Source organism: Labrus bergylta, chromosome 20 (genome assembly GCF_963930695.1).
Source record: "Labrus bergylta chromosome 20, fLabBer1.1, whole genome shotgun sequence".
NCBI classification, from domain to species: Eukaryota; Metazoa; Chordata; class Actinopteri; order Labriformes; family Labridae; genus Labrus; species Labrus bergylta.
Genome location: NC_089214.1, coordinates 7,114,222 through 7,141,482, shown reverse-complemented (window position 1 = coordinate 7,141,482; position 27,261 = coordinate 7,114,222). Strand labels below are relative to the sequence as shown.

The 27,261-nt window shown below is 43.5% G+C and overlaps 1 protein-coding gene across 5 annotated transcripts in view; it reads left to right on the top strand.

Annotated features, from left to right (window-relative positions):
- smarcd3b (SWI/SNF related, matrix associated, actin dependent regulator of chromatin, subfamily d, member 3b) overlaps positions 1–27,261 on the top strand; it is a 40,535-nt gene that overhangs the window by 517 nt on the left and 12,757 nt on the right. The window contains exons 1-4 of one of the 5 annotated variants that reach the window (XM_020633578.3): positions 11,618–12,188; positions 20,322–20,536; positions 24,024–24,113; positions 26,113–26,155. In XM_020633578.3, coding sequence (XP_020489234.1) covers positions 12,111–12,188; positions 20,322–20,536; positions 24,024–24,113; positions 26,113–26,155 — 426 coding nt within the window. In that variant the 5' untranslated portion in view covers positions 11,618–12,110. Of the gene's footprint in view, positions 1–11,617; positions 12,189–20,321; positions 20,537–24,023; positions 24,114–26,112; positions 26,156–27,261 lie in introns of those variants that run through there. The other 4 variants (XM_020633577.3, XM_020633579.3, XM_020633581.3 and 1 more) reach the window with 4 other exon arrangements.

The window sequence follows — 27,261 nt, the reverse complement described above, 5'->3', positions numbered from 1 at the left end:
GGGAGTGGGATGTGGTTGGGAATATTTAAGGGGACTGTAGCCTACAGTAGCTCCCTCTCTCTCTCTCTCTCTCTCTCTCTCTCTCTCTCTCTCTCTCTCAGTCTGTCTGCATCATCACACAGCACACTGTATAGTTGCAGCACCTCACCCCTCCACCTCCACCTCCACCTCCCACCCCTCCCCGTTTTCCAGCCGACGCACGCAGACACCAGCGCGGCTTGTTAACCTTGACTCGTGTGGGAAACAGACACTTGAGGAGTAATACAAGGAGGGGATGCACGGTGAAGCCCTGACGACAGAGCATTCAGCCCATCCTCTTACCTCCTTACGCATGCAATTACTCCATAGCCTACCCCCTTTTTCTCCCCCTCCCCCCCCCCCCACCTCCCCTTTCTTTGATTTAAGGCGCACACTACAGGCATCCCCTCATGTAGGTCTGTTAGTGCCCCCCATAAGTCTGTAACTGTGTTTTTGGATCATGCAGCAGGAAAAAAGTTTCAGTTTCACTGTTGTAATCTGCAGGCAGGCTGTGGGTGCACACAGCACAGGAATTTTTTTCGGGGTGTCCAGTTTGAGCCAGATCTACTTTTGCTGACCCAGAGGAAAATCTAAATGTTATATCCCCCCCGCTGTAGCGTGCAGTTTATTCGCTGCTTTCTGAGTGTTTCCAGAGACTATCATTTCACACAGAGAAAGCTCTCGTAAAATATTAGTTATAATTTGGGGTAAAATGCCTTTTTTTTATGGTGTTTATGCCACATTCATAAACATTAAGCGTAGCTTCAACCAGCAGACAGTCAGCCAGACAAACAAAAACACCTCATTGCTATCATTACGAGCTGTTTCCCTTGTGACTTTGTCTCTTTCCTGTTAATATAACACGTTGTTAAAACAATTTGTCTCTTTGGTTATGTACCTAAATAGCACAGCCAGCCTAGTGCGTCCGTCCACCTGCAAACTCAAGTCTTTGTGCTAAGTTAGTCTAACATTAAGATTACAGACCAGAATTATACCAACCTTTTCATACAACTCTCAGCTAAGCAGTGTATATTTACCATGACATGAAAGGTTTCAGAGTTTAGTGGACTTTCTACGTGGGCAGTGAAGCTCCATTAAACAGTTTTTTTTTTTTTTTTTAAAGCCAGTCATGAAAGCTCTTTTATTACTTTATGCAAACTCTCAAACTGAGCTATCTGAACATGCAGACAGGAAAAATGAGGAAACAGCTTGCTCTGTGTCGCCTGTAGATAGAAGAGTGGTGTCAATTTTTCTCGTCTTATCAGGGCAAAGAATGGCAAATATAGTATGACTGAACGTGTCAAACATTTCTATTCAGATGTAAGTGGATTCTCTATGTGGGCAGTAGATTAAGGTTTGCAGTCAGAAAAAGGCTACCATGATACCATTAGCTTTACGCTGAATATGGCGCTAGAGCCAGCAGGTTATCTGAGATACTCTACATAAGAGAAAGACAGAAACAAGCCAGCTTTGGTGTAATGACTGAGGAATAGCCATGGACCCTTATAGTACCAATAAGTGTTTAATTAATACTATGTTTTTGCAAGGATTAAATAAATGAGACAGATGTTTTCATGAACTTGAGGTGAACTTTGTTACTTGAGCGACAGAACCAATCAGGGCTGTGCGGTTTATCGCAAAAATGTATTAAAGTTTGGAGTCGTGAACCAGGCGGACTGACTGACCGCACCCCATTTGCCCCCGAAGGACATATTGTACTGTTGCTTTGTTTGAAGTTCTAACTGTATTACATTGCTTTTTGCCTACACAGTTATGAGAGTCAGCACCCGAGGTGTGAATGTACACTGATCAAAACTGAAAGCTTTCATGTGCTTGAGATTGAAGCTCTTGCATTTGTGGTTTTTGAGTCTTTCACCTGTATATTAACTGTCCTGGTTTCATTGCAAACGTTGCTCCCTTCCAGTGTCTCTCTTTCCGTAGCCTACTTTTCCTCCTCTTGTTCACGTACAGAACTGTTGAGTTACGGAGGCCTTGGTGACTCAGCTGCTTGCTAATTTCTGAGCGCACATCAAATGCAACCCAGTTTGATGCTCTACATGAAGAAAAAAAAAAAAACAGACAGAGGCATTTAAGTGGAAAACGTCGACAAGCAGATTACACAGCCACATTTAATTCAGAAAAATTGCTGCCTCTGTGGGGGCTTTCCATAGATGTAGTCCCTCAAAGTCCATTGCAGTAATTTGTCCTATAGGGAGTTTTTTCCAGATAGGGTAGGCTATATATCAACTTTCCATGCAGCGGTGCAGGAATGTCCTACTCTGCTGTTTCTCCACGTTCTGTGCTACTTGACATTATAGCCTGTTGGAAGCCTTTGAGCTGCTCTGCACTCGGGTTGTTTTGTGATTTTCTTCTTTGTAGTAAAAAATACAAAGATGCTTCTTCTCTCTCTCTTTTTTTTTTTTTTCTTACAACATGCTGCAGAAGTTGTTGATCTTTGTGTGCGATACAGGCAGGCTCTCTGTAGGGAACAACTCAGACTTAAAATAGCTTAATTTCAAACGGCAGTCTTCCCTGACCCAGCCGCTGGCACAGATATCCCCCTCAGTGTTAAAGAAAAGAGAACAGTCCCATTAGTATGCAAGGTGCCGTCACAGCTCCCGAGGTCTGATAGAGGATCAGAGGATCAGCTCCTTTTACAGTCTGCTGAATGCTTGACCTTACTTTTTAAGGAAAGCCACACAAGACCCCCCCCCCCACACACACACACACACACACTCCCCCTTCCCTGCACACAAACACACACACCTCTGTCACTCTGTTCAGTTATGTTTGAAATGTAGTTTTGGTGACTCATCGAGGTCAATCAATGTTTCAGTGAGTGCAGTCCTTTTTTTTCATGTTTTGTGTTTCTCCACCAGCAGAGAGATTGATTTGAAAGTCTGGAAGCCGTAGCCATTTTGGCTTTTGTTTCCTCGATATCAGTACGGTCGCTTAATTAAACGTCCTCTGGCTTTGTGTTTTGTGTTATTTGTGGGATAAATTGACAATGGAGAACTTCCTTTATATGGCTGGTGAGGAATGTGCTGGCTCCATGTGGCGGAAAGAAATGACCTGACAGGGGATTCAAAATCATTCATTTTACTTTCAATATTGAAGCTCCAATACATGACGTATTTACAGAAGTATGTTATTGGTGTGTGTGTGTGTGTGTGTGTGTGTGTGTGTGTGTGTGTGTGTGTGTGTGGGGGGGGGGGTTATTCAAATGTCATTTAACTTGTATGTGTTGATACAGGTAGCTAGTGGAACATAAACTAAGCTTGTGAATATAAACTCTGGTTTTGCTTGTTGTTGTTTTAATGGAACTGGAGAATATTAACAGTTTTGCTTGGTGCCTGGGATGAGCCAAAATGGCCGCCTAACTTGGGGTTTCATGCAAGCGGCAACCTCCGTTGTTGAAAAATTTTGCAAGTGCAAAATCCTGCCGTTTCTTTAGTGTCCACTTGAGGCTGCTTACAGACACACCCATTGCATGGAAAATGGGAAAGTTTCAAGATTTGATATTTGTCACATTTGTCGTGCAGATTTGCAGGGAAATGCAACAACTGCACTGCAACGCCACTCAAACACTCCATCATTACTCTAAAATGTGCTGCTTATTAAAAAGAAATCTTCTATGATATCAAATATTTATGAATCCTGGTCTTTTTGAAGGGCCAACAAGGAATCCTGAAACCTTTTGGTAGCTCATTGTTTCTCTGAAATACATAATAACGGAGAAATTGATTACTATCGTTTATCCTCTTTGAAAATATGAATACGTTTCAGCCCTTCTTAGTTTGATGGAAGGAACACCGTTATAACGACTAGAATACTGCAGTATCGAATGCAGTTTATTTGACTCTGACACAGTGCTTCAGAGAGTATAGCTCACTGTGCTGCATATAGAGGAGCAGCATAGCACATCTTACATAGTATATATTTATAGCTGCAACACAGAGGATTCATTTTATACCATTTCCAGCCTATAAATACGGCTTTAAAGCTGCTCTCTGAACCTCCAGTGTGTCATTTTCCTCAGTGAGATTATAGATTTTTATGGTTTTAAATTGTTCTCTTTGTAACCTAATTAACACGTTCCTCTCCCCGCCTTCCAACACATCATAACTGTTTTTTAATCACTGTTATCTTACCAGGAGCACTTTTTTTCTCTTCCGCTTCCATATTACTCTCATTCATAATGTAGAGTTAGCTGTCTAATGAGATTGTGCGCTCGACTCAGAGACAAACTGTCTGGGTCCTAATGGTGCTACAGTTCACCGAGCGGCGGGTTGACCCATTTAGATGTTAACGCTCGATACTGCACCAAACTCTGCTGGAGAGAGAGAGAGAGTATAAGCCATTATGAAAACATGCAGCTATGTTACAGCTCACTCTGACTTACACATGTAGCTCCCCTTTACCTTTATGAAAACAATAATCCAACATGTTTTGTCTTATGGATCAAAAGTAAGAAAGTCAGAATCATCGGGGTTCATTGACATTATGTTTTAGTGCTGCGCCCAAATGTTGTTTACAATATCCAAATCGACGCACATCAGAGAGTAAGAACAACACAAGCAAGGATCTAGAGGGGAGGAAACAAACAGCATGAAGTCAGATCGGACACTCAGGTGCTGACAGGAAGCGACCAGAGGCAAAGCACGACATCGACAGCTGTTCTTCAGAGTTCTAATCAGCATCCAAACCGTCATCATCAACTCTGTCGTCATCAATAATATCAAAAAGTGCGTTTGTATTAAAGAAAGAGCAAGGTCTTTAGCTTTTTCTTAAAGGTGCTGAGGGCAGAAGAAGAATTATTCATAACGAAGCATGTAGCTGATACGATTGACAGGCGGGCGCGATGTAACGGTTCATCAAGAGGTTTAAAACCCGCCTCAGCTCTCAGTCTGTAGTTAGGTTGACTGAAAGTTAGCATTTCCAGCATGGAGACCGCCATCGATTGGGACTCCAAAGCCCCCTGCAGGAACAGACGGGTGACGTAACTCAAGCTTCATCCATTAATATTTACAGTCTGGGGTTTCATGTTGTGGCAGCACAGTGAGGTGACATATGCGCTAATTGTTTTTGTGTCGTGTGTCATGTGTGTTTAGTTTAATGAGCTGTTGTGGTAATCCCAAATCACAAAGCTTATTATGTAAATGTGTTTTTAGGTCATTAACAATTTACAAAAACTTCAAAGACTTTAAAAACATATGAATATTCTTAAACATTTTCTCACTTCTTTTACTCGAATTTCGAACCAAAACATAAAACGAGAGTCGAAAAAATCTGCTTGTGTTTTGCCATTGACGTTGATTTTGACTTGATTATCGTTCTACTTTCCAAATATTTCTTACAAATTGTGGAAGGACTTGTGGGATATCAGGCTACCTGGATGACGAAAACAGATCTTTGGGCGGAAAAAAAAAACTTCAAAACAGCTGGTAGTGATGATCAAAAGAAAAAAAAAATGTCCTGGGCTTATTAGAAACAAGCTTTCAGTTTTTAGTGACACACATGTGAAGAGCCACATAAGAGGCACAGAGTGAGGTTGATGCATCATGTGTTATTTTCTTTTTCGACCGCTACCCGCAGGGTGTTGTGGATTTTCTTTTCAACATAAAAAAAAAAGAGCATTTCATTCATTCCTCAGCTGATTCGATATGCAGACACAGGGGCAGTTAATTTTCAAGGCTCTCCTCCTCCTCCTCTCTTTCGCTCCTGTCTTGATTTTCATCTCTTGGATTTGGAGTCGCCTCGTTTTCTGCCCTGCACATACCAATCCTGCCCTTGTTCTGTCGGCTTGCTCTCCCGTCCTGCTTGGGTAGAGCGGTGCTGAAAGATCAGGGCCAACACTTCTCTGGGAAGTAGGGTAGAAGAAAAAAAACAGAGAGAGAGGGAAAGTGAAGGGAGGGAGGTATTATTTTGTCGGTTTTATATTTCGTGGAGTTTTATGTGGTAGATGGCTCGGGTTTATTCATGGAAAGTGACTGTTTTTTCACTCTCGATTTGTGTTAAAAGTTGACCCTGGCGTCCTCGGTGCCGACTAACACTCCAAACTGAGGCCTTCTTTCTTTCTCAACATTTTCTTTTCACTTCTGGAACAGTTACTCGCTCAGCTCACCAGCTGCTGCTCCAGTTTTTTCGAAGTCTCTGCAGTTTGGCGTCGCCCTCGCCCGATTGGCTGCTCTCTTTGGACGCGAGGCAGATTATGCGGTTGTCACGGCTACAGCAAACAGGAAATGCCCCGAAGCAGGTAAACGCTCCGGGCCCTGTTCCGGTGTGTTGCACATCGCTCGCGGGGTGAAACTCAGCTCAGTACTTCTGCTCTCGTCTTTCCATCTGCTCCCACAATGCCTCCTTTTTTTTTTTAGGGCCGCCAAGGAGTTGAACCATAAACGCTGCCTGGAGAAAAGATGCTTTGTAACACACAGACTCTGAAATTTAAAGTTGAGCTCTAACACCTTAAACGCAGTTCCTTAGGTTTACTTTTTTAACATTAACATGGCCGCTTTATGTATCTTTCTCTTTCTCTTTCCTTGAACTTTTAAGCACCAAAAATATCAGCAGATGCCCCTTTATTCCCAGCCACCGTGTTTCTCTCGCCTTCTGCAGTTTCCTCTTCATTACTCATGCCTGGCTGCAACAAATCAGCCCCTGAAATGTACTTCTCCCCTCCTTAATCCCCCCACAGTGAAGGTGCAGGTCTGCGTGCCTTTGTACGTTCCCTTTGAAGGCGGGCGAGGGCCATTGAGGAGCTTTAAAGCAGCTTGAGCTGGGTTTTGTGTGCAGCTCTTAAACAGAAGAAGGAGAGAAAGAGAGGGGCCCAGCAGCGGGAGGGAATCAGACTTTACTCCATGCCCTCGGTTACAGTCCGTATTCCCCCTCGTGCGCCCCATCTGTCTGTGACAATACTGTCGAGGCGGGCAGGTTCCTGGTCTCTGGTATGTAAACGTTACCACTGGGAGCTGCACATTATACATCAGCAGCACCAAATAAATGTTCCAGCTTGTGTCCTGTCAGCCTCTCTCGTTCCTGCCTCTCCTGTGCTTAGCGTTTAGAAATAAAAAAAAGAGGCCATAATGTTTCTTTGATTGATTTTTATTCTTAATTTCTTGCTTTCGCTCTATTTTCTGAACTGTAATGCAATTAATTTTCGAGAAGATTATCTCAATCAGTTTCTTTCTAATACAAATTATCAAGTTTCTGCCAACAGTTTTGGTGATTTCACATGGGAGATATAATTTCCTGTTTTTTTTTTTGTCCCTGCTCTCGAAAATGGTTTAGTGTGGGCGGGGCTCAGTTTGAACAAGGTGATGTAATTTACCTCTGTGCACCAATCAGATTTAAACAACATTTGCGAAGGTAATTTGATCAAAGCTGTTTGCTCGTGGTGCAAGCACTTTATGTAAAATGTGATTAAACCACACCTAATCCCCCCGGATGTAGGAGATCGTAAATGTTCTCTTAAAGGAGCAATATGTAACTCTGACACCTAGTGTTTAAAATGGGTACTGCAGTCCAAATTTCAAACACTGGAGAGAGCTGTCTCCCCCCGCCCCCTCCTCTCTAGAGTTGATGTTCACACAGGTTGCCGTGTTGCAGACTCTGTAGCTTCAGTGTTTATCCAGCTCTGCATCGGTCTGTAAACCTTTCTGTGTTCTAACCTCTCTCCATTTTTCAAAAGCATCTCCAATATTGATCCTAGTTTGAGCACGTTTCTGCTCGTGGAGCTTATTAGAAACATGCAGAGGCGTTTTAAGGTCGGGTACAATCACTTCTTATACTTTACAAACAATTATTTCTCTCATTATTAAGTGTCAAAACATCAGTAGTGAGTATTTGTTTGTTTTATTTTGAACTCTGAAACAGAAAATCTTTCATGTTGGTTGAAAAAGATTGTTGAGGATATCCCCGTGCGTTTCTTCAGTGCTGTTATAGCTTTTTTTTATTTCATGGCCCAAACAATCATTGCATAAACCACTAAAATGATCTGCAGTTAAATATTGTTATTAGAATAAGTGTTTGAGACATTCCTGCTTCACATATTGTTTTATTTTGTATCCAAAATGTCACATGTGGAGGGTCCTTTGTTGGTATGTTGTTACACAGCCTGTCATGCTCTGTAAAATAATGATGTAGCCAGTGTTGCATACTGTGCTGTATGAAAAATGACTCTGAGGTTGAGCTCTTTGTCTCCCTCTTGTGGCCACATAAGGAAGCATAAAAAAAAACAACATAAAAATGGTTGGAAAATGAAATCCGTTGGGCTTCCATAAAATATTGATTTCTGCAAATGAGAAGAGTCTCATGTGTGTTTTAATCCTTTTACTTCATGACACCTCGTTTGTGCAGCATGGCCCCTGTTTATGGACCACTCCCTCCATTCAAAGAGTCACCCCCTACCTGCCCCCCAAAACAGTCTGCCTGGCTGTTTGCTCCCCCTGTTGGTCATCAGCAATACTATTTCTGCCTGTTAGCCCCCCCCCACCACCCGTCTGCTCCACACTGGGACATTACCATTTGGTGAGACTGACTGGCTTTGGTGAGAGAGAGACGGTGGGGGTCCTACAGGGGGGACTCCTGCGCTCAAGGCTCTCCTTTGCAGCGCCCAAGCTGCTGGATCTCTTTGTTATCGTCCAACCCACGTGCAGCACATGGAGACAGGACCCGGGTACAATATCAGAATCTGCATTGCTAGGTTGGGTTACAATCTTGCATTGAATGTAGATGCACACCCTGTACGCTTGTGTGTTTAAAATATTTAAAACCTGCATCACATGTTACGTAATGTAAGGTTGATCTAATGCATAGTGCCAATGTAGACGTGTAGTGTACCAGTGTTTGCCAGCAGGGAGGACACTGATGGATTGAGGCAGCAGTGGGACATTTTAAAAGAGGAGCTGTGCTTTTCTTGTTACTGGATTAATGGCCTAGTGCAGTACGCTCATCCCAACAGCAGGTGGCACCAGCGAGCAAACTAAAGCTGTGCTCAACACATGGGAGGGTCTGTTTGTATGATCAGTAAGTCAATTCTAAAAATCAGGATTTTGAGGGTCACATATTTTGATTCTGGACTGTTTTTTAAGCTTTAAGTCGGACTTTCTTTCAGGAACGGCGATTTTATGTTTTGGATATTCTGAATGAATAAAAACAGTTTGGGTCCTTTAAAACGTCTCTCAGGGAGGATGCATCCTCCAAACGGTCATGACCTCTGCCCTAGAGGTCACAGTCCCACCAACCAGCTGTCCACACAGTAACAGCTTTTCTGTCAGTTTTAATAAGAGAAAAACAAACCCCCCCCCCCCCCCCCCCCCCGTCTCCTGCAGTAAGTCCTCGCTCCTTTTAATGACCAAGCTTGTCCCAGTGTAGAGATAATTGAAGGACAGATTTTGTCCTTATTTGCATACATGTTTATAACTCTTCAGAGTAATTTACTTTCTTCCCAAACACCTTGTTTGACACTTTTTTTTTGGTATGTTTTCACACACCGGCACGACAGAGGAAGAGGAAACAATAGTGACAATTTGCCGTCATGTGTCACAAAGCCATGCCCCCTTTGTATCTGTCCCACTTCGCCCCCTTTGTCATTCAAATAACCTCATGAATATTTCACTCCCCTGATCTGACGGATGGCAGGAGGGAGGTGGAGAGAGAGAGAGAGAGAGAGAGAGAGAGCGAGTGAGTGGCTGGAGGAGAGGACATGAAATCTTCGATTTGGCACGGTTTAAGTCAGAGTAATGACCTCATCGTGGCGTCAATACTACATTTCTGGTGTGTCTCATAAGTCTGCCGGACATCCTGGAAGAAGTTATGATTCTTCTTTCTTCTTTGGCTTCAATTTTCTGCGTTTTGAGAAAGATTCTGCCCGTGAGAAACCCCCCGACAGAGCCTAATTACTCGTGTCCAGTAACACTGTCACCTCGCTGTGCCGTCCAGACTGCTTGTTTGCCTTCACCACAGCCTGAGTTTAGCCTCCAGGCCGGGTAGTAGGTGAAAGGTAAAGCTAATGAGTCGAGCGGAGGAAACACTCCTAACCTATGAATGCACTCTTGACAAAGGCCAGCGCAGAAACACAGGAAGTGAAGGGGCTCTCGACGTGGCCTTCTGGCTTTGTGAAGTGGCTTTAGAGTGTATGAGCTTGCCTATTTTGAGAGATGTTTGCTTTTAAACATTTCATTAAAATTCCTTTGACTTGAGAGGTTTTTCATTGAGAAAACAACACCTCACCTCCATCTTTCGTCCTCTCAACGTGAAAACATCATTAATTCCGTTTTTGATTTGCCACACTGACTTATTGCCCTGAGGATTAAACACGTGGCTAAAGTTGCAGGTTGACGTCAACATGCCCGTAGCAGTTTTACGCTAAGCTAACCTGACACAACCGACATACTGTCATCTCCATTTTCTCGATCAAAATAATGCCAAGCTGCTCCCCGCTATGCAATGCCATCGGCCTGCTGTGCTGGTTGGCTTCCAGTATAGTCATTAACCGGAGCTACAGCAAGTATCGGGCCGCTCTGTTACAGCTTACATTAAAAACTGGTGTTGCAGGCCTGAATTAAAAAACAGATTCATAATTAGTTTAACCGTCTAGTAATGCTGCTGCCAACTAGAAAGGATGACGTCTTTAATCGGTTAAGCGGCTAATTGCGTACATCACTGGTTAAAGCCACACGCTTCATTAAAACATGGATTTTATCTCAGCGACGTCACCCACTGGTTTGAAGACGAACAATTGTGGTCGCAATATTGGAAAAGCTGACTCTAATTAACATCTTACCGAGAAACAGACAAAGAGCTGGAGCTCGTTAAGATAGCATATTCTGACCAATGAAAAAGATGCAAACAAAGACAACAGCTTAACAGCAAAAACTGGATTTAACTAATGCGACCCCTTGTTGTGCATACCATCTCCTCAATATAATCAAAATAGATTTCTATATGCACCGAAATACAGTTTTTACGGTTAAACCATTTATTTAAGTACCAGGCTGTAAACATGTTTATTTCTGCTGTAAAAGTGGCCGTTTTGATATTGGATTTCCTCTAAGACTGTACAAAACATGGACGTGTCACATAGTGTTTGCTGAAGAGGCGTTTTGAAGCCCAAAGATGGCGGTGGTCATTTTGGAAATGCTATCTCAACCTAACCTTTGATCAACGGGCAAAGAGGTAGAGCTGAGGCAAGCCTTTAGCCTCCTGGCAAACGGCGTCACACCTTGTGGTGCCTGATTATGACCTTCATAACTCAAAACAGATGAGTTATTAAAAAAACACCTAAAGCATAAAGAAATTAGCTCTAGACACCAAAACCGTCTTACACCTGGCTGTAAACCTGTTCATTTCTTTCTTGGCTCTAAACTGGGTTTCCTCTTCTCTTGGAGCCTGCCTCAAGTGGACACTCGAGGAACTCCTGCATTGGCTTCATTTTGTTTCTACACTGGGGGTTTGCTGCTTGGTGTTAACCACGTGTGGCCCCTTTAAGAACTCTTTTTTTTTTTTTTTTGAGAATGAGCTGTGTGTAAGAGCTGACCGTGGCCTCTTTGAGTCGGTCACTGGTGTGGGGGTGAAGGGCTGCAGCAGAGGGAACAAACCTCACCGAGTGTAAAGTTCCTCCCCAGCCCCCGTTTAAAACCGAACGGCAGCCTCACATCGCCGCTCCGCATGCCCTTATCTACCAATGGAATGCAACAGCTGTGCGGGGGAGCAGCAGGGTGGGCTGGCTGAAACCCCCCTGACAGACCCCCTCACAGACACCCCCCACCAACCTCCAAACGACGTGCCGGGCTCCTGAAAGGCAGCTCAACTGAAAAAAGTGAGCTAGACACAGTGAGAGACTCGGCGGGGCTGCTGCTGCACATTCAAAATAGAGCCAGAGAGGGAGGGAGAGAGAGAGAGAGAGAGAGAGAGAGAGAGAGAGAGAGAGAGAGAGGAGAGAGTCAGGGACAGGCAGTGCTGGAAAGGAGAGCACAAAGAGAAGGAAAGTGGAGCAGGGGAGGGGAACAGGAGGCTGGGTTGAAAGGAGAGGGAGAGACAAAAGAAGGAGAGAGGGGAGACGTAGCAGAGGGTGAACGGAGGGGACCGAGCAAATGGCTACGGAGGAGACGGCGGGGGGAGCCAGGAAAGCCACCAAGAGCAAACTGTTTGAGTTCCTGGTCCATGGAGTGGTGAGTGGCGCTGTCCGTCATTCCCTGGCAATGCATCTGTATGTGTGTGTGTTAAATGTGTGTGTGCATGAGACGGCGCAGCAGCAGCAGCAGCGGCGGCAGCGGCAGCGGCGGTCTGTGTGTGTGAGATAGCTGGGTAAAGCTGGCCATGTGAAGGTTATTTCCAGCCCCCCCAACCCCCTCCTCTCCCTCTCCGGATCAGAGCCTGTTAGGGGTGAGATGAAGAAGAAGAAGAAGAAGAAGAAGAAGAAGAAGAAGTGAAGCAGCATGGATGGAGGGATGGAGCTGCGCAGGAGGAGGAGGAGGATGGGGAGCAGAGGATTTCTAAGACATGTGAAAGGATAAATGTAGGAGCGGTTTGAAAAAGCAGCCAGCTCCCTTCTCTGGGAGTCACAGACACAACAACACAGTCTGAGCAGCCTCTCACACGGAGAGCGTGTCTTTGGTCGGTGGAAGGATTTGAACCTGTAAGGTCACGAGACAAACGGACGTAGTAGTAGCGTAGTCGACGGAGCCGAGGCAGGCGGCCAAAAATCCTGGAAATCACGCAGAACAATCGGTCCATTCATGTGCTGCTAGCATGAAATGTCAAGTCAAGTGTGGCTCGTGGTTGGAGGATAGGGCAACTATTAGCGCAGGGCTTGTACTTTGTGTTAACATCAGCAGTTTGTTTTGGTAATGAGCTGAAAGAATTACCAGGGTTGAGGAGCACGTAGAAGTCTTAGTGGCACTTTATTTATTTTGATTTTTTTTTTAAGTTTCAGCAGATGTGGCTTTGACATTCACTCGTTAATATCTGCTGATTAATGGAACTAATCTGTTCCTCTGACCGTCTCTCACATCAAAGGCTGACTTCTCTGTAGTTAAATCAAAAATACATCAATAATGTTTATTTCAATTAAACCACTTAGGTGCCGATTATTTTCTTCACTGCAGTTTCAAACATTTGCGAGAACTTTTCAAAGCTCAAGGTGACATTAAAGCATTCGAATGCTGTTTATGTTTTAATCTGAAAAACCCCCCGGATTAATGTTTTGTGACAGAGAGGGAGGTTATCATTTAAGAGGCAACATACATACTTAGAAAAGGGAGCGCCGATAGCTCACGGTTATGTCGTGCACCCTGACAGTATGTGCAGAGGTTGTAGTCCTCATTGCAGCATGGCTGTGGGTTCAAAAACGGCCTCAGCCCTTTGCTGCGTGTCATCCCTCCTCTCTCTCCTCCCAGCATGTCCCGTCTCTCTTCAGCTGTCCTGTCCCATAACGGGAAAAAGGCCCAAAAAATAACGAATATAAATCAATTTTAACAAATTGCAGCTTGCCTTCATTTTTATGGTAATTGAAAATGATAGATTTCCCGTTAGTGCTCAGGTCGCTGAGGTATCCAGGTGTCCGTATTGTCTGATTTTTAGCAGCATCGCATCAAAGTTTTAAATTCTGGTATCTTGACACCACTAATCAAACATGTGTGCAGCTGAAGTTTTCCTCCATCTCTCTCTCAACCCCCCTGAATCATCTGGTAACCATTTAGATTCATTCTGCCCGCGGCTGGAAAGTATAATTTCATCCAAAATATAATGCCCCCCTCATTATGGAAATACCTTCTGAGATCTGCTCTTTGATGAAGTTGAACTGCATTTCACCTTTTGAGCTGAAAACAGGCATCACTTCCTGTTTCTCACGTACATCAAGAAGGTTTTATTGATTAACCGATTTTGTTCAACTGATCAAGGATCGTTACTTTGGACATCTGACAGTAGAAAAGCGAGGGGATAGACGATGGACACTCAGATCAGAGACTCTGGGGTTCATGGTCTGTTGCAGTGCGTCTGCGTCTCCTTAATGACGTTCAGAGGCAGGAAAAAGTGCCTCTAAAGCACCACAGCACGCTTTACATAAAAGTGACCCTTTTATCATCCTGCGGCACCAGGTTTCAAAGTCTCGATGAAAAAATCTGAATAGCAGAGGAAAATTCAATTCACCAATTATTTTCATGATCAAAAGTCATTTTTAAGCTGAAATAGCAAAAAGACACCTCCTGACCTTCTAATGTGCTTTCTCAAATGTAATTTAAAGGTACAATATATAGAATTTCAGTTGAATTTTTACATCAAAATATCTAAATTAATTAAAAATCGACTAAACCTATGTTATATATCATTTTTTGTTGAGTGCTTACATTCCTCAAATATTTCCAAAGCCAGAGAAATCTGTAATTTCGTAGTTGTAATGGGACGTCTTGACTATGCTCAACCAGCCTTGACGTCATCTCTTGTTATCGTTTTGATTGAGAGCCCCCCCAGGCGCCAGAGTTTACAGCATTTTTTAATGTGCATTTAAATACAGTTTAGCAGTTTTCTTTGATTGCTATTGTGTTCTTTTAATTAGCTTTTAGCTGTGCGGTTTGGGGACTTCCTTTCATTAATTCAGTCTTTTTAATGTGCCAACAATTCACCGAGAAACTAATCAATAATGACCTGATTCCTACTCCCTGAATTTTGTCTCCGTTTTGACTTTTGGCTGAACTGAATTTGACCTTTGCACACATCCTGAAACTTGGCATCACTTCCTAATCCTCAAGTACACAAAGAAGGTCAAAGAGACTTTGTGCTGCTCGTCTGTCAGATCTGTTTTATGACATACAAAAATAAAAAAATCACAAAGCTAGCTCGACTAAGTCTTGATTTCAGACCCTTTTAATCAGTGCTGATGTTGGGACGTCCTGACAGCAGGTAGATTTATACACTGGAACACGATGAGGTATTGTGTCTGTGACAGGAGCGGTCATTACAGGGGCTCTGGTGCTGAATCCCGACTCTCAGAGACAGACTTTGGGAAACAATGGAGCGGGTGATTGATGAGCCAGATGAGTGTGTCCTCTCAACAGACCAATTAACCTTGATGAGGCTCTGGCTGCTTCAAGCCAAATATTTCCCTCTGCTTATTTTCTCTCATGCCTGCCTCCCCTCTCGTCCTCCTCTTCCTCCTCCTTCCTCTGTCCCTCCCCCACATTTCAAGATGGAAAAGTCTTGTTTTAATACTTGCGGCAGGTTCCTGGTTGTGTGTGCTGCAGAACGGAGAAATATTTATGGGATACAGGGATGATTCGGCGCCGCTTGTGGCGAGGGATGACGTTCCTTTTCCTCTGAAGCGAAGCATTTTTTTTATACACAGAAACATACTGTACATGAAGAGATGCATTTCTAAACACGCCGAATGCAAACGTTGTTGTGGTTGGCGAAGGTCATCCTGTTCCTGCTCGAGTGTTTTCTTGTGGGGGAGAGAGTATGGCCGAGATCTGGTTCTGGGTGGGCTAAAGGCCTGGCCGAGGTCTCTTCTTCCTCTTTCTCCCCTCATTATCGGTTTCACCTCCCCCCCTGCTGTGTTAACTTGTGTGTGTGTGTGTGTGTGTGTGTGTGTGTGTGGAGGTCAGCGAGGGCTGCGGCGTTAGGAAAAGCCTTCCAGCACCCTGCGTGGGAAACTCTGATAAGCCAAAAACATCATACGACTCAAAGTCAGAAGCGTGCATGTGTGTGTGTGTGTGTGAGAGGAGTGATGCAAACTCTGAACATACACTTCACCTTTACTATAAAAATCTGGTTCCACTCTGTTTTCTATTCATGCAGACAGTTAATGCTTTTTATTTTCCCACGTATTCAGATATCTGAGTTTTTGCAGCCTCCACACACCAAACACAATGGAGGTGAAAGAAATCTTGTCTGCGGTGCCCGGAGCATTAAATTCTGCAGCGACTTGTCAATTTTGAAAACACAATGTCCCGGTTACTCTGGGTCATCCGCAGACCTTGCCAGGTTCAGTTCTCTTTGAATTTCATTTTTTTTTTTTTTTTTTTTTTTTTATTCTTTATTTTCCCAAAGAAATAGTCGCCCTGAAAGCTGTCCAAGATTTACTCTCTGCAGTCAGAGTAACAGGGACAGAGCTGTAAGAGAGAAGCTGCTGTTGAGGCTAATTCAATTGGAAATATGAACGCTGTTAACATGACAAATGAGATTCGTCTTTGTAATATGAAACAAAACATTGAGCTGTGTATTATACATCGTTTTCTGCAAAATCTACACGCTGATGACAGAAAGAATTAGGGCCGGTCCGATTTGGGATTTTTGGGGCCGATACTGATAATATCAGCTGATATCTTTCTCAGAGCTATGTTCGATCTTTAGAGACAGTAGATTTAGACATACACATGTATTGATCCCTGAAATGTGGTTACCAAACACTTGTGGAAAAGATTTATAACGAAGACAAGATGGTCACTCGACTGGACAGTGACTGCACATGTTCGTGCATCAGCGCCTGACTTGAGAGTGATAATGCTTGATGTAATCCATGCAGCGCCCTCTGCTGGTGAAAGAGAACTTCTAGCGTGATACAATGAACTCAAATGAAATGCTGTTTGACTGGTGAAGAAATCGAGTAACATCGGCGCATATCTGCGATAAAAGAGCCGATAACGATGTTCACTGGATAAGCTAATGTTGGCTGATATTATCGGCTGGCAGATTAATCGGTCGGGCTCTAGAAAGAATAACCAGACACTTGTCACATGTCGGATTTTAACACGGGCCGTCTGCTTCTAGGACTCTGTACATGGGGCGTGCGCCCTAGACACTCGGCCACCGGCACCCCACGATACAGCGATAATAATAATAATTGATTTATAAACCTGAATGAACTAAACAAGAGACCTTTTTTTTTTGCTTCTTAAAATCCCATTCATGAAGCTCGTCTTCAGTATTTAATAGATTCCAGTGCTCCAACAGACGCCTTTTTAAACGGACCCTCCATGTTTCAAACCCACAGACTCGTATGTTTAGCACAGTGTGGGTTAAGTTTGGCCTCTTCAAATCCCTCCAGAGATGCCAACACACTTCTCAGATATCCATCCACATGGCAGATTCGATTGCTGGCTGGCTGGCAGAGCTGCGAGCGCAGTGTTGGAGTCAGTTCAGCAGGTCAGATTATAGAGTATCACTCATTGTGCGTCTGTTAGTGTGTGTGTGTGTGTGTGTGTGTGTGTGTGGATTGAGAGGGAACTCATCTAAAACATTATCCAGCTATGTTTTCTGAATCTGTTATCTGAAAAGCTCAGATTTTCCAGACAGCCGGTTGCCACAGAAGTCTGTGAGTCTGCTCTCGAGCATGTTTGGGTTTTACTGTCCAGCTTATGTAGAGGGGTAGACAGGGAAATAAGAGGTCTTGTAAAGCTCCGCAAGGTGATAACATTCAAGCAGAAGGCCCCCCACCATATGTTGTCTTATCCTCTCCTGTTTGGAGAGCCTTCTCAGTTGCTCTTACCCCCCGACGTCCCCTCCCCCCCCCCCATTCGCTGAACACACTCTGACTCGGAGTGACAGCAGCGGCTGCTCGGGCTTCTTATCGCAGGATCTGTGCTTGGTCACTATTTCAAAGGGCACAAAGCACGTCGGCCTTCTCCTGGCGTACGCTGTCATGCTCACTCTCCAGTTATCTTTCTGTGACCACATGCATCGATCTGAAAAAATCGTATCGAGTTTTCCTTTTTGTGCACTCCTCGTTGTTTATTTCGTTCCTCTTTGTTTGTTTTGTGTTTCTTTGCCGTGGGGTTTTTCAGTCTAAAGATCAGATCTGATATGTGCAACATTCAGCCTTGATAAACATTGTGAAATGAGCGAAAAACGTGAGCAAATGTGCGGTTATGAAACTCCCTGACTTGTATCCTTCAGTTGTCCTTCTCTCTCAAACATTTATCCATTCGGTTACAAAATGTAGCTGACGCTTTTTGTGTCCATTTGAAAGAGGATTTTTTATTTTTTTTTGCAAGGGGAAAGAGAGTTAAATATTTGGGTTTCTGAAGTCTTTGTTCAGCTAAACAATAAGATAAAATGATGTTCTGATAAATAGAAAAAAAGAAGGAGGGAAGAAAAGACATCTTTACTTTAGTTACTGAGAAAGAAGGAATCTTATTATTGAAACAATTTGTGACATTTCTGAAGCACGTTTCCTGAAACGAGCGACTGAAAATCTACTTTAGCTCTTCAATGTTCTATGACTTTGAATTATGATTCACTACAGTTTTCTAAGGTTCATGTATACCAACTATGTCATGAACTGATTTAAAATGCCTCGTTAGAGATCAAAACATACGGCAGCCGGAGCCGGATTAACCTGCTGCTGTGGTCCCAACGCAAAAACAAGTCACCTTTAGGTCACAACAGCCTCCTTTTGGTGCGTTTCCATTTGATCTCTGAAGTCGGAGATTTCTGAGTTGCCGGTCTGATACGTCATCGGGAACGCTCGATGTGAAGTTGCAGTTTCAACCTGGAAACTCGGAGCACCTTGTTGAAATCCAACATGGCTGCTCAGTGAATCAACAGTAACATTTAAGCTGTTCACAAAACAACGGTTCTCTCCTTGTTGCCGACTCACAATCGGAAAACGCGCTTAACTTGTGTGGTCTCCAAGCTCCAAGATCTGATTGTAAGGTAAATGTCGCAGACTTAATATGAATGTAAGAAGGCGTGATGACGGCTGAGCTAAGTGACAAGTGACGGCACTTTTGCAAAAAAAAAAAAAAAGCAGTCTTCTGTGACATTCAGATTAATGGCAGAACTTCACAGGGATGCAAATATAGCGCTGTGAACGACTGAATAGGACTATTAACAAGGGATTTCAGTTTAATGGAATGTTTTTACAATGTGTCTACATACAGAGCACATAACATGACGTGAAATATAAACACAGAAAACCCTGGTGAGAAGTTAGAACATGTAGCTTACAAGTTCACTTAACGTCAGACACGACCAAACTATTAAGAAACAAAGCGAATGGGTCTGAATGTGGAAATAAAGTTGTTGCCACACAGTTTCCCTTGGTCCTATATGTCCCCGAGGGTTCCCGCCAACAGTATATAAAGTTCAAATCACTTCTAGCTTTTACGGTTATTTCAAAATCTCCACCATTTTAAATGATGACGAGCCATCTGCAAGTAATTATTTCATTTATCACTTTACATTTTTACATGCTAGTGTTGCTCAACCAACTTGAAGGGTTCGAGGGTTTTCCTCGACCGTAAAGCATTCAAAGCGATGAAGCAGTAATCGGAGATCATTGAAGAACTGTTTGGTCTCCCGCTGAGCTCCTTTACATACAAGAGCGGGGGTCTGCGCTCCAGTTGAGTCAAAGGATTTCTTTCAATCACACGAGCCTCAATTTGGTTTCAGATAATAAAGTGAGGCGCGAGGCAGCTGTTGCCATGAGAGTGACAAGCACAGGTGAGACTTCCCCAGTTGTTCCCAGGCGTCAAGACAGGAGTGTGGGACTGTGGACTCTGACACTGTTTGCATTGTTTGGGAGAAGTGTGTGGTGTGTGTGTGTGTTTGTGTGTGTGTGTGTGTGTTTCAGCATGTGTGGGTGTGACAAAGTCTGCACACTGCAAAAAGAATCTTGATTCTGCCTTTTTTTTCAGACCTGATTTTTTTTGTCTTACGGCTTAAAAACTATAAATATGACCTGCGAAAAAAGTTTGTTCTCTTGTTTTGTCCTCTTTTTCTCTACGTACTCTTTACTCTTCTCTAAATGTCAGCGATCACAGCTCTAGTATCAGTTACACTGACTGATTTAGGTCTACTTAAAACAACTCAGATTGCCAGATTTTAAGGGTTCAAAGTTCACGCTCCTGACTACAATTTGGTCGCCTAATGTCAACAAAGAACAGATCCTACAACAGATAGCAAAAGATTTAAAACATTGGTTGTGTAATTGAGGTCGCAAAATTGCCTAATGTGTGCTCATGGTAACCATCTTATCTGGTGTTTGAGTTTTATGGAAAAGGTTATGAAGGGTTGGAGACGCTCTATTTTTAATCTGAAAGATTCTGTTAGAGGAGAAATCTTCATTTCTGTAAGCAGACGACAAACTTTTATTTTTAACAGGAAAATCCACGAGGTCTGATGAACACTCTTGCTGTTGCTCCCCTTCTTCAGGATTCTGTCTGATAAAATGTGCTCAACTTCTCAGGACACCTCAGAACAAATCGAATGGAAATGCATTAAAGTTGAAATAGAGCTAATGTTTCCTTTGTTACCTTCTGAGGAGCATGTTTGACCTCATCATCTCGCCTGCTTTCCCTCCCCAGCGTCCTGGCATGCCGTCTGGAGCGAGGATGCCCCATCAGGGAGCTCCCATGGGCCCCCCTGGCCCCCCATACGGAGGGAGCCCGGCGGTGCGGCCCAGCCTGCCCACCCCGGTGATGGAGCCCAGTCGTAAGAGGCCGGCCCCCTCCCAGCAGGTCCAGCAGCAGCAGCAGCAACAGCAGCAGCAGCAACAGGTCGTCCAGAACCGGACCAGAAAGTGAGTCTGAATCCAGCCCGTCTCCTGCCAACACACTGCATGGCCTGCGTACTGCAACTCTTTTTGTGCAGCAAAAGTTGAGACCATGCAGACTACAAAGGCCGTGGTTACACTTTGAAAGTTTAAAAAAAAACAAAAACAGATTCCACCAGTACTGACATCAAGCTTTAAAACCAAACAAGGAAATCATCCTGAATCATGTGCAGACAATGGGGTAAGAGCTGGGCATCCAACCAAAATATGTTTTGGCTCATATCGTATCAAAGCTGGTACTCGTATAAACCTCTTTGCTAGATTCCCAAGTGAATTTCACTTATTTTGCCACCAGATCTCTCCAGATTTAAGACGTAGTTTTGCAAATTTTAGATGTAAAAAGAAAAAAATAGCTTCTATCGCTGCCTGTAGTAAGATAATATTAGACACAAATGTTTTGGTTAAACGATGAAAATACTTTTGGATTAAAATAAATGTAATAAAGGTACATCTGTGGATGAAGGGAAAGTCATCATCTTAACAGGTAAAAGGTTTAAATCTAAAATTCGACACGTCAGCAACTCGAAGAAATATAAAGTTGTAATTCTGTGGCGATCCATCGAACATCTGTGAAGACGATTCAGCTCGCACCAAAGTGGTTGTTGAGCCACTGACACCTGACCAGGTGCTATGCAACTAGCATGGCTTTTCTTCTTCTCCTTTTCAAAATTTGCAAACGTTTATTGGATTGAAGTTCTTAAATTAAAAGATTTCCTGCTTTTCTAAATTATATTTAACTATTGCATTTTGTTTTGCTCAAATTTAACAGAAACAAGCAATTTTAAGAGGCTAGAATGACGCCACATTATCCCTGTTTTGTGAATTAACTATTGAACATTCATGGATTAAGAATAAAAACATCACAAAAAAACGAGTTATTAACACAACCCAGACTACAACACACAACTCGACCCGTAGCTGTCTTCATGGGATCTCTCCTTAAATCGATCCTCCTTAAATCGAGCGAAACCACGACCTTTGCGTGTCTCTGCTCAGCTTTCATTTGATTTTTTTCAGGGCCTTCTCCCCTCCTCCACTTATTGCATCTTTTGCCTTGATTCCTCCATCACTGCTCGCTCTCATGACTGAATGCTTCTCCTCTTTTTCGCTCTTTGTGTGTCTTTTCATCTTTGTGGTCCATTTGCATCATGTATGTGTGTCTGTAGTTTGTACCTGCTCTGGCACCTGCTTTGGCTCATTGTTAGTCTACCTTTTGTCTGCTTTATCACTACCCAGTACAAAGGAACACACTCACAGTGGATGGATGTCTATTAGGAGACGTGTGTGTGGCGGGTTTGGTCATTAGGAAGAGGATCAATATGCACACTCAGTGGACCTCTGTCTAATTTTCTCTGTATCTGCAACACGATTGATCCACTTACAATTAAGCAGTCTTGTCGAACAGGTCAGAGGAAATGTTGTCCCGCGCCGGGGCCTCAACCCGCCCCCCCCCCCCCGAGCGGCCCGGCTGGCTTCGGAGGGTCTGATCGATGGTGCAGGGTGACCCGTCCAGGTGTCTCTCTCTCTCTGTCAGGAGTGAGTGTCCTCTGGCAAACGAGTCGATGCTCCCGCTCGGTACTCCATCCAGCTCAGAGCCCACGCGGCTGCCAGCTGAGGTTGGGCCACCTGTGTTTGCAGTGTCATTGAGACCTTATGGTCCCAGCTACACTGCAGAACAAGCGCTTTCCTACTCAACGCTGTGACTAAAAATAGGATTTAATTCAAGTTTACTTTGCATGAAGTTTAGAAAAGTCAACCCTGTGTCTTAGGATGACATTTGTATACTTCTAATGTATCCAAATACATTTTTTTTCAAAGTGAAAGTGATAAATCTAAGACAGATGGTGGGCACTGAGGACTTTGACAGCAGAGACCGAGCCTCTCATCCTGAGTCCCACGTGTGTTTAAGCAACTTGGAAATTTGTTAATTAGCGGAACTTTATTTCTTTGTAATGGAAAGTTAGTTTGAAAACGTCTGCATCATCCAAAAAAATGTGTTGGGCTCAAACAGGCCGTTTGGAGATTTTCCCTTCATGACATCACAAAGGGCAGTAGCCCCTCCCCCAGGTGGGTGACACTCCCACAGCTAGGTGTTTGTTCTGCCCTCTGTGTCTGCCTTCTCACCGTAAAACAATAGGACATAGGAGCGAGAAAGACAGAGACACCCGAGCTCTTCCAGAAAGGGGGGCGTGGTCAGACACAGCTCATTTACATATTTAAAGGTACAGACACAGAAACAGCCTGTTCTGATCAGGGCTGAAATAGAGGGGTTTATAGGCATGATCAAATACAGGATCAGAGTGGATTTAGAACAGGAAACTTCACACACATGTTTTGGGGAGCTCTGAGACTTATTTAAAGTTGTTTAATTAAGTATTATTATATGTGATTTTCAGTTCAGCATGCATCCATATGTGAGAACTATGTTTTGCATCATTGGTGAGCAGGGAAGATATTTTGCTTGAAGGAAGAAGCTCATGCAGGGAGCTTAAGTGTAAAATGTTTGGAGGCATTTCATGCTTTCTGTGCCAATAAGTTGTACAGAAACTTGCAACAACTGCCAAGTATTATAAAGAAATTAAGATTTATGTCAAAGCAGAGCCTGATGTTGCCTTAAGATGGCTTCACACTGGACAATTTTAGGCCCAATTTGCCCCATCAATGATCAGTGGGGCATGGTCTGATTAATACAATGATGATAGTATCAGCCCAAACCTAAAACCCAGGTATCTTGAAAAAGAACTGAAAAAGTTGTGTGCATCCTTAGTGTTTGACCTTAAAATTACAACAACAAAAAAAACATTCCTTTCAACCAAGGACACTCGCTAGCTTCATGCAATAATGAAAAGGGTTACTTGGTTTAAGCTGTTGGACTGGAGTTGGTTTATTTGTTCAGGGGTTAGTTTGTTGGCAGGATGAATGTTCAGAAAAATTTGAGTTTTGGTTGAAGAAATGAGCGAAAAAAGGTGGAAGCTGCCTGCATGTTGTCTCCATCTGCACCTGGGAACCTGCTGCACATCACTTCATCAATGCAACCACAATCTGTTCAATCCAGTGCAACAAAAGTGCTTGTTTTACTCCCTTCCCAGAATTCACATTGTGTCCGTTGTTGGTGTGTTGTCTGTCTGTGTGTGTGAAGCATGGTTGTTTTGGTTCACTGAGAAACTTTGTTGAATGATTGTGTCCCTCAGACGAGCAGGACGCCTTCCAGGTCCTCCTCTGCTGCACTCTGTGCGTGCATGGACACAGACACACTCCCATCGACGTGCCTGCCCTTGTCTGAGTTTTAGATTTTGCACCAACTAACAAACCCTTGAACTTAACACACATCCAACACATAAAAACAAGCAGAACCACCAGGTGTTTCCCCTCTTACATCGTTCTTGCTGCCTCTTGAGTGTGTGTCTCGCCACAACTCTAATCGGACAACCTTCGAATCCTCACCAATTCTTAGGAAGCCTGTCGGATTCCCTGGAGCCAATGAGATGCCGGCGAGGCAGATGGACATGAGAGAGCCCCAATCAGATCCCACGCTCGGATCAAAGTAGGAGTTTATTCTGCTGCATGAACATTTTCTTACGTTTGATGACCCTGGCCTATTTAGCCTTTCACCTGAGCCCAGCACTCCCTGAATGAGATCTTTTTGGCCGATCTTTTGTGCAGGCCAAGAAGTAGACCCCTAAGACGTAGTTGTGCATGCTTTGAATCGGAGCATGGCATGATGGGAACAGTTTTTGTTTAAAAGCTAGAACAGACATAAAGTAGTGTACCTCTCACACTCTTTTAAAACCCTTTGAAATGGAGAATTGTTGTGATGCAGGTTTGTTTTTTCCCCTTGCAATGCACCCTCGGATCTTTTTCTCCTTGCAGCCGGCTTGTTTCAGTATTTGGCATGCTGATGTAACACACTGCTTCTCAGACCGTTGCAGTGTGCGGGAGATTTCTCTGTGCTGCAAGAGAATCCCCTCTGCACAAACAAGAAGATGAACAAAGACATCTAAAGAAAGTTTCTATCTTAATACAAAGCTTGGGGATTAAACCATATCCAGTAAACAGTGAGAGGGTAGAAATGGCTTCTCAACTGAGTTTAACTGGTCTGATATCCAGTCAACTTTCACCTGAATTTCTCAGGTATCTTATGCAAAAACAGACATTACCATTATATTTATATTTCTATGTTTGAATATATTTGTGTTGCAAATGACACAAGATCGTATCCCAGTCAGCAACATCAATAAGAAAATCAAATAAGCAAAATATTTGAAAAGCAACCTGAAATTCAGGCCACTGCTTTAGGTAACTTTAACATCTCAGCATCTGAAGTTCATGATTGCTTCGCTACATTTTATATTCTCTGCTGAATCTATACAGAAATAGAGGGTTTAAACGTTTAAGGCTTATTGATCAGACCTTTTCTTGGTTTGGATTGCAGATTGACCCACAAAAACAGAGCTGGTAGGGGAGCTAGTTGGGCGTTATTGGTGTTTATGCTAAGCTAATATAACTACCTTTAAGCTTTTTCCAGATATTAACCAGAAATCTTCAAACAAAAAAAGGTAAAAGCAGCTACACTTCACCAATCCAGGTATTAGGTTGCAGATTGTGTTTTAATTTTATTGAACGTTTCAGAGCCTTACTAGGAGGATGCTCAGGAGGCAGGACATAATAAAAAAAAAAGCAGCAGCAGAAATTTAAAAATGACATTAATGACAGTTTTTTGCTTCGATATTAAGAGCTGGAGTAATTTGACGTATTTGCATTGTAAACAAACAAGTGGAGAAGCTCACCTGACTTTATGAGGACATTTTACTTCAGGGCTTGCAGCAAAAAAAGTCTGTGTGGAAAAGTTGGTTGTTTGTGTTCACACATGCAGCCTGAAAATGTCCGGAGTTTTGTGCATGTGTGAAAACCGCTCAAGAAACTTGGCCCATAGCTCCAGTGTCCAGTAAAATAGCTCCGACAAATACCCCAACTTATCGAGGATTCCTTATTGTTCTTTTACTCTGTCCTTGGTAAGTATAAGAAAATGTTTTTGGTAAACAAAAGTTGTTCTCACAGAGCAGGAAATGCCTGGAATTCATGAATGAAAATATCTACACACACACACACACACACACACACACACACACACACACACATATACGTTCCCCTTGAAGACTCTGCATTCCTAAAAGCTCTTGAACACACATCCTGTCACCATCCGACTCCTGCTGCACCGACCCCTTCTGCAGAGTTTGTGTGTGTGTGTGTGTGTGTGTGTGTGTGTGTGTGTGTGTGTGTGTGTGTGTGCAGCCAATACATGTCAAGCAAGAGATGTGTGATGTGACACTTTTTTGGCTGAGAGGCTCTCAATCTCCAGGTGGACCGCTGCATTACACACAAACACATGAGCACACACACACACACACACACACACACACACACACAGCTGGGATGCTGGGGTGCTGGATATGGCCCAGCATTTTAGCAGATGGCCTGGGTGCTACGCTATCAGTCACCATAGTAACATGCTCTCTTTTTCCTCTTTCTCTCCCTCTCTGTAGTGCTAAGAGAAGGAAAATGGCAGACAAGATTCTTCCGCAAAGGGTGAGGCTGCATATTTTTTTACCTTTGTTGCTCTGTTTTTTTTGTTTTTTTTTTACTGTTTGTGTTGTTATCTTTTGTGCGCAGACCAGAAAAATCCTTTTTGACGTCAGGGGTTCTTGGAAAGCGCAGAGGGCCAGATGATTATGTGTTATTTCCAAATGAGAGGGGAGAGGATGAGGGGAGCGATCAGGAGGTTTTTAGGGGTTTTTCTGCAGGGTGTCATTCTGAAATTTGGATGGTGCCTCATTGATGTAAATTGGAATTGTCAGCGGGATATGGCAAAGACTTGAGCGCAAGTCAAACCGAAAGAGGCGGCTGAATCGCTGCGTTGCCACAGGTGAGTTCGTGCCGCCTAAGGGTTATGATTTCATCCTGTGGTCTCAAATTTTTCGGCCCAGTGCCACAATATCAGCGCAACATTTCCTGGCCAGCACACAGAGGGCTTTTACACCGAGTAAATGGAGGTCTGTGGACTGTGAGGGTCTTGGCTCAGGTCTTATCCCCTTATCATAACCCAGACACAGAGATAGCAGTAGGCATGGCTGGGGGCGCCACTCCACAATTATGAGTCAGGGACGGGGAATGTCTGCCTCTCTTCTCCGTCCGGCTGCTCGGCACCTCAGCCCGGTGAAAGGCAGTGAGATGGAGATAGAGGAGGAATGAGAGGGAACAATAAAGGCAGCCATTTAGACAGAAAACATGAAAGGGGAAAAGACAGGGAGGGAGGAGAAGGAGTGAGCTGGAGGAGAGTGTGTGCACAGTTTGGTAAGCAAGCAGCAGCAGCAGCAGCCCTTGATGCTCTGAGGACTTTCATCGGTATGGTAATGTTGAAGTCCTGGCTGGTTGGCTGCACACTCTGCATTTCATTTTCATTCCCCAGTGTCCCCAGGATGGTGTAAAATGCTGTTTTAATGGAGGACTGGGCAGCTGCAGAGAGACTACTCCACTTTTTACAGTTTTTTATGAGTAAAATGATAAAAACACTTTGGAGAAAAATAAGTGTCACATGGAGCAAATGTTATTTTTTACAGTTAATTATACTACATATACTTTGATCTTCTTTAAAGTAGAAGCAATGTGTTGTTTTTTATGGTGACAAGCTGCCA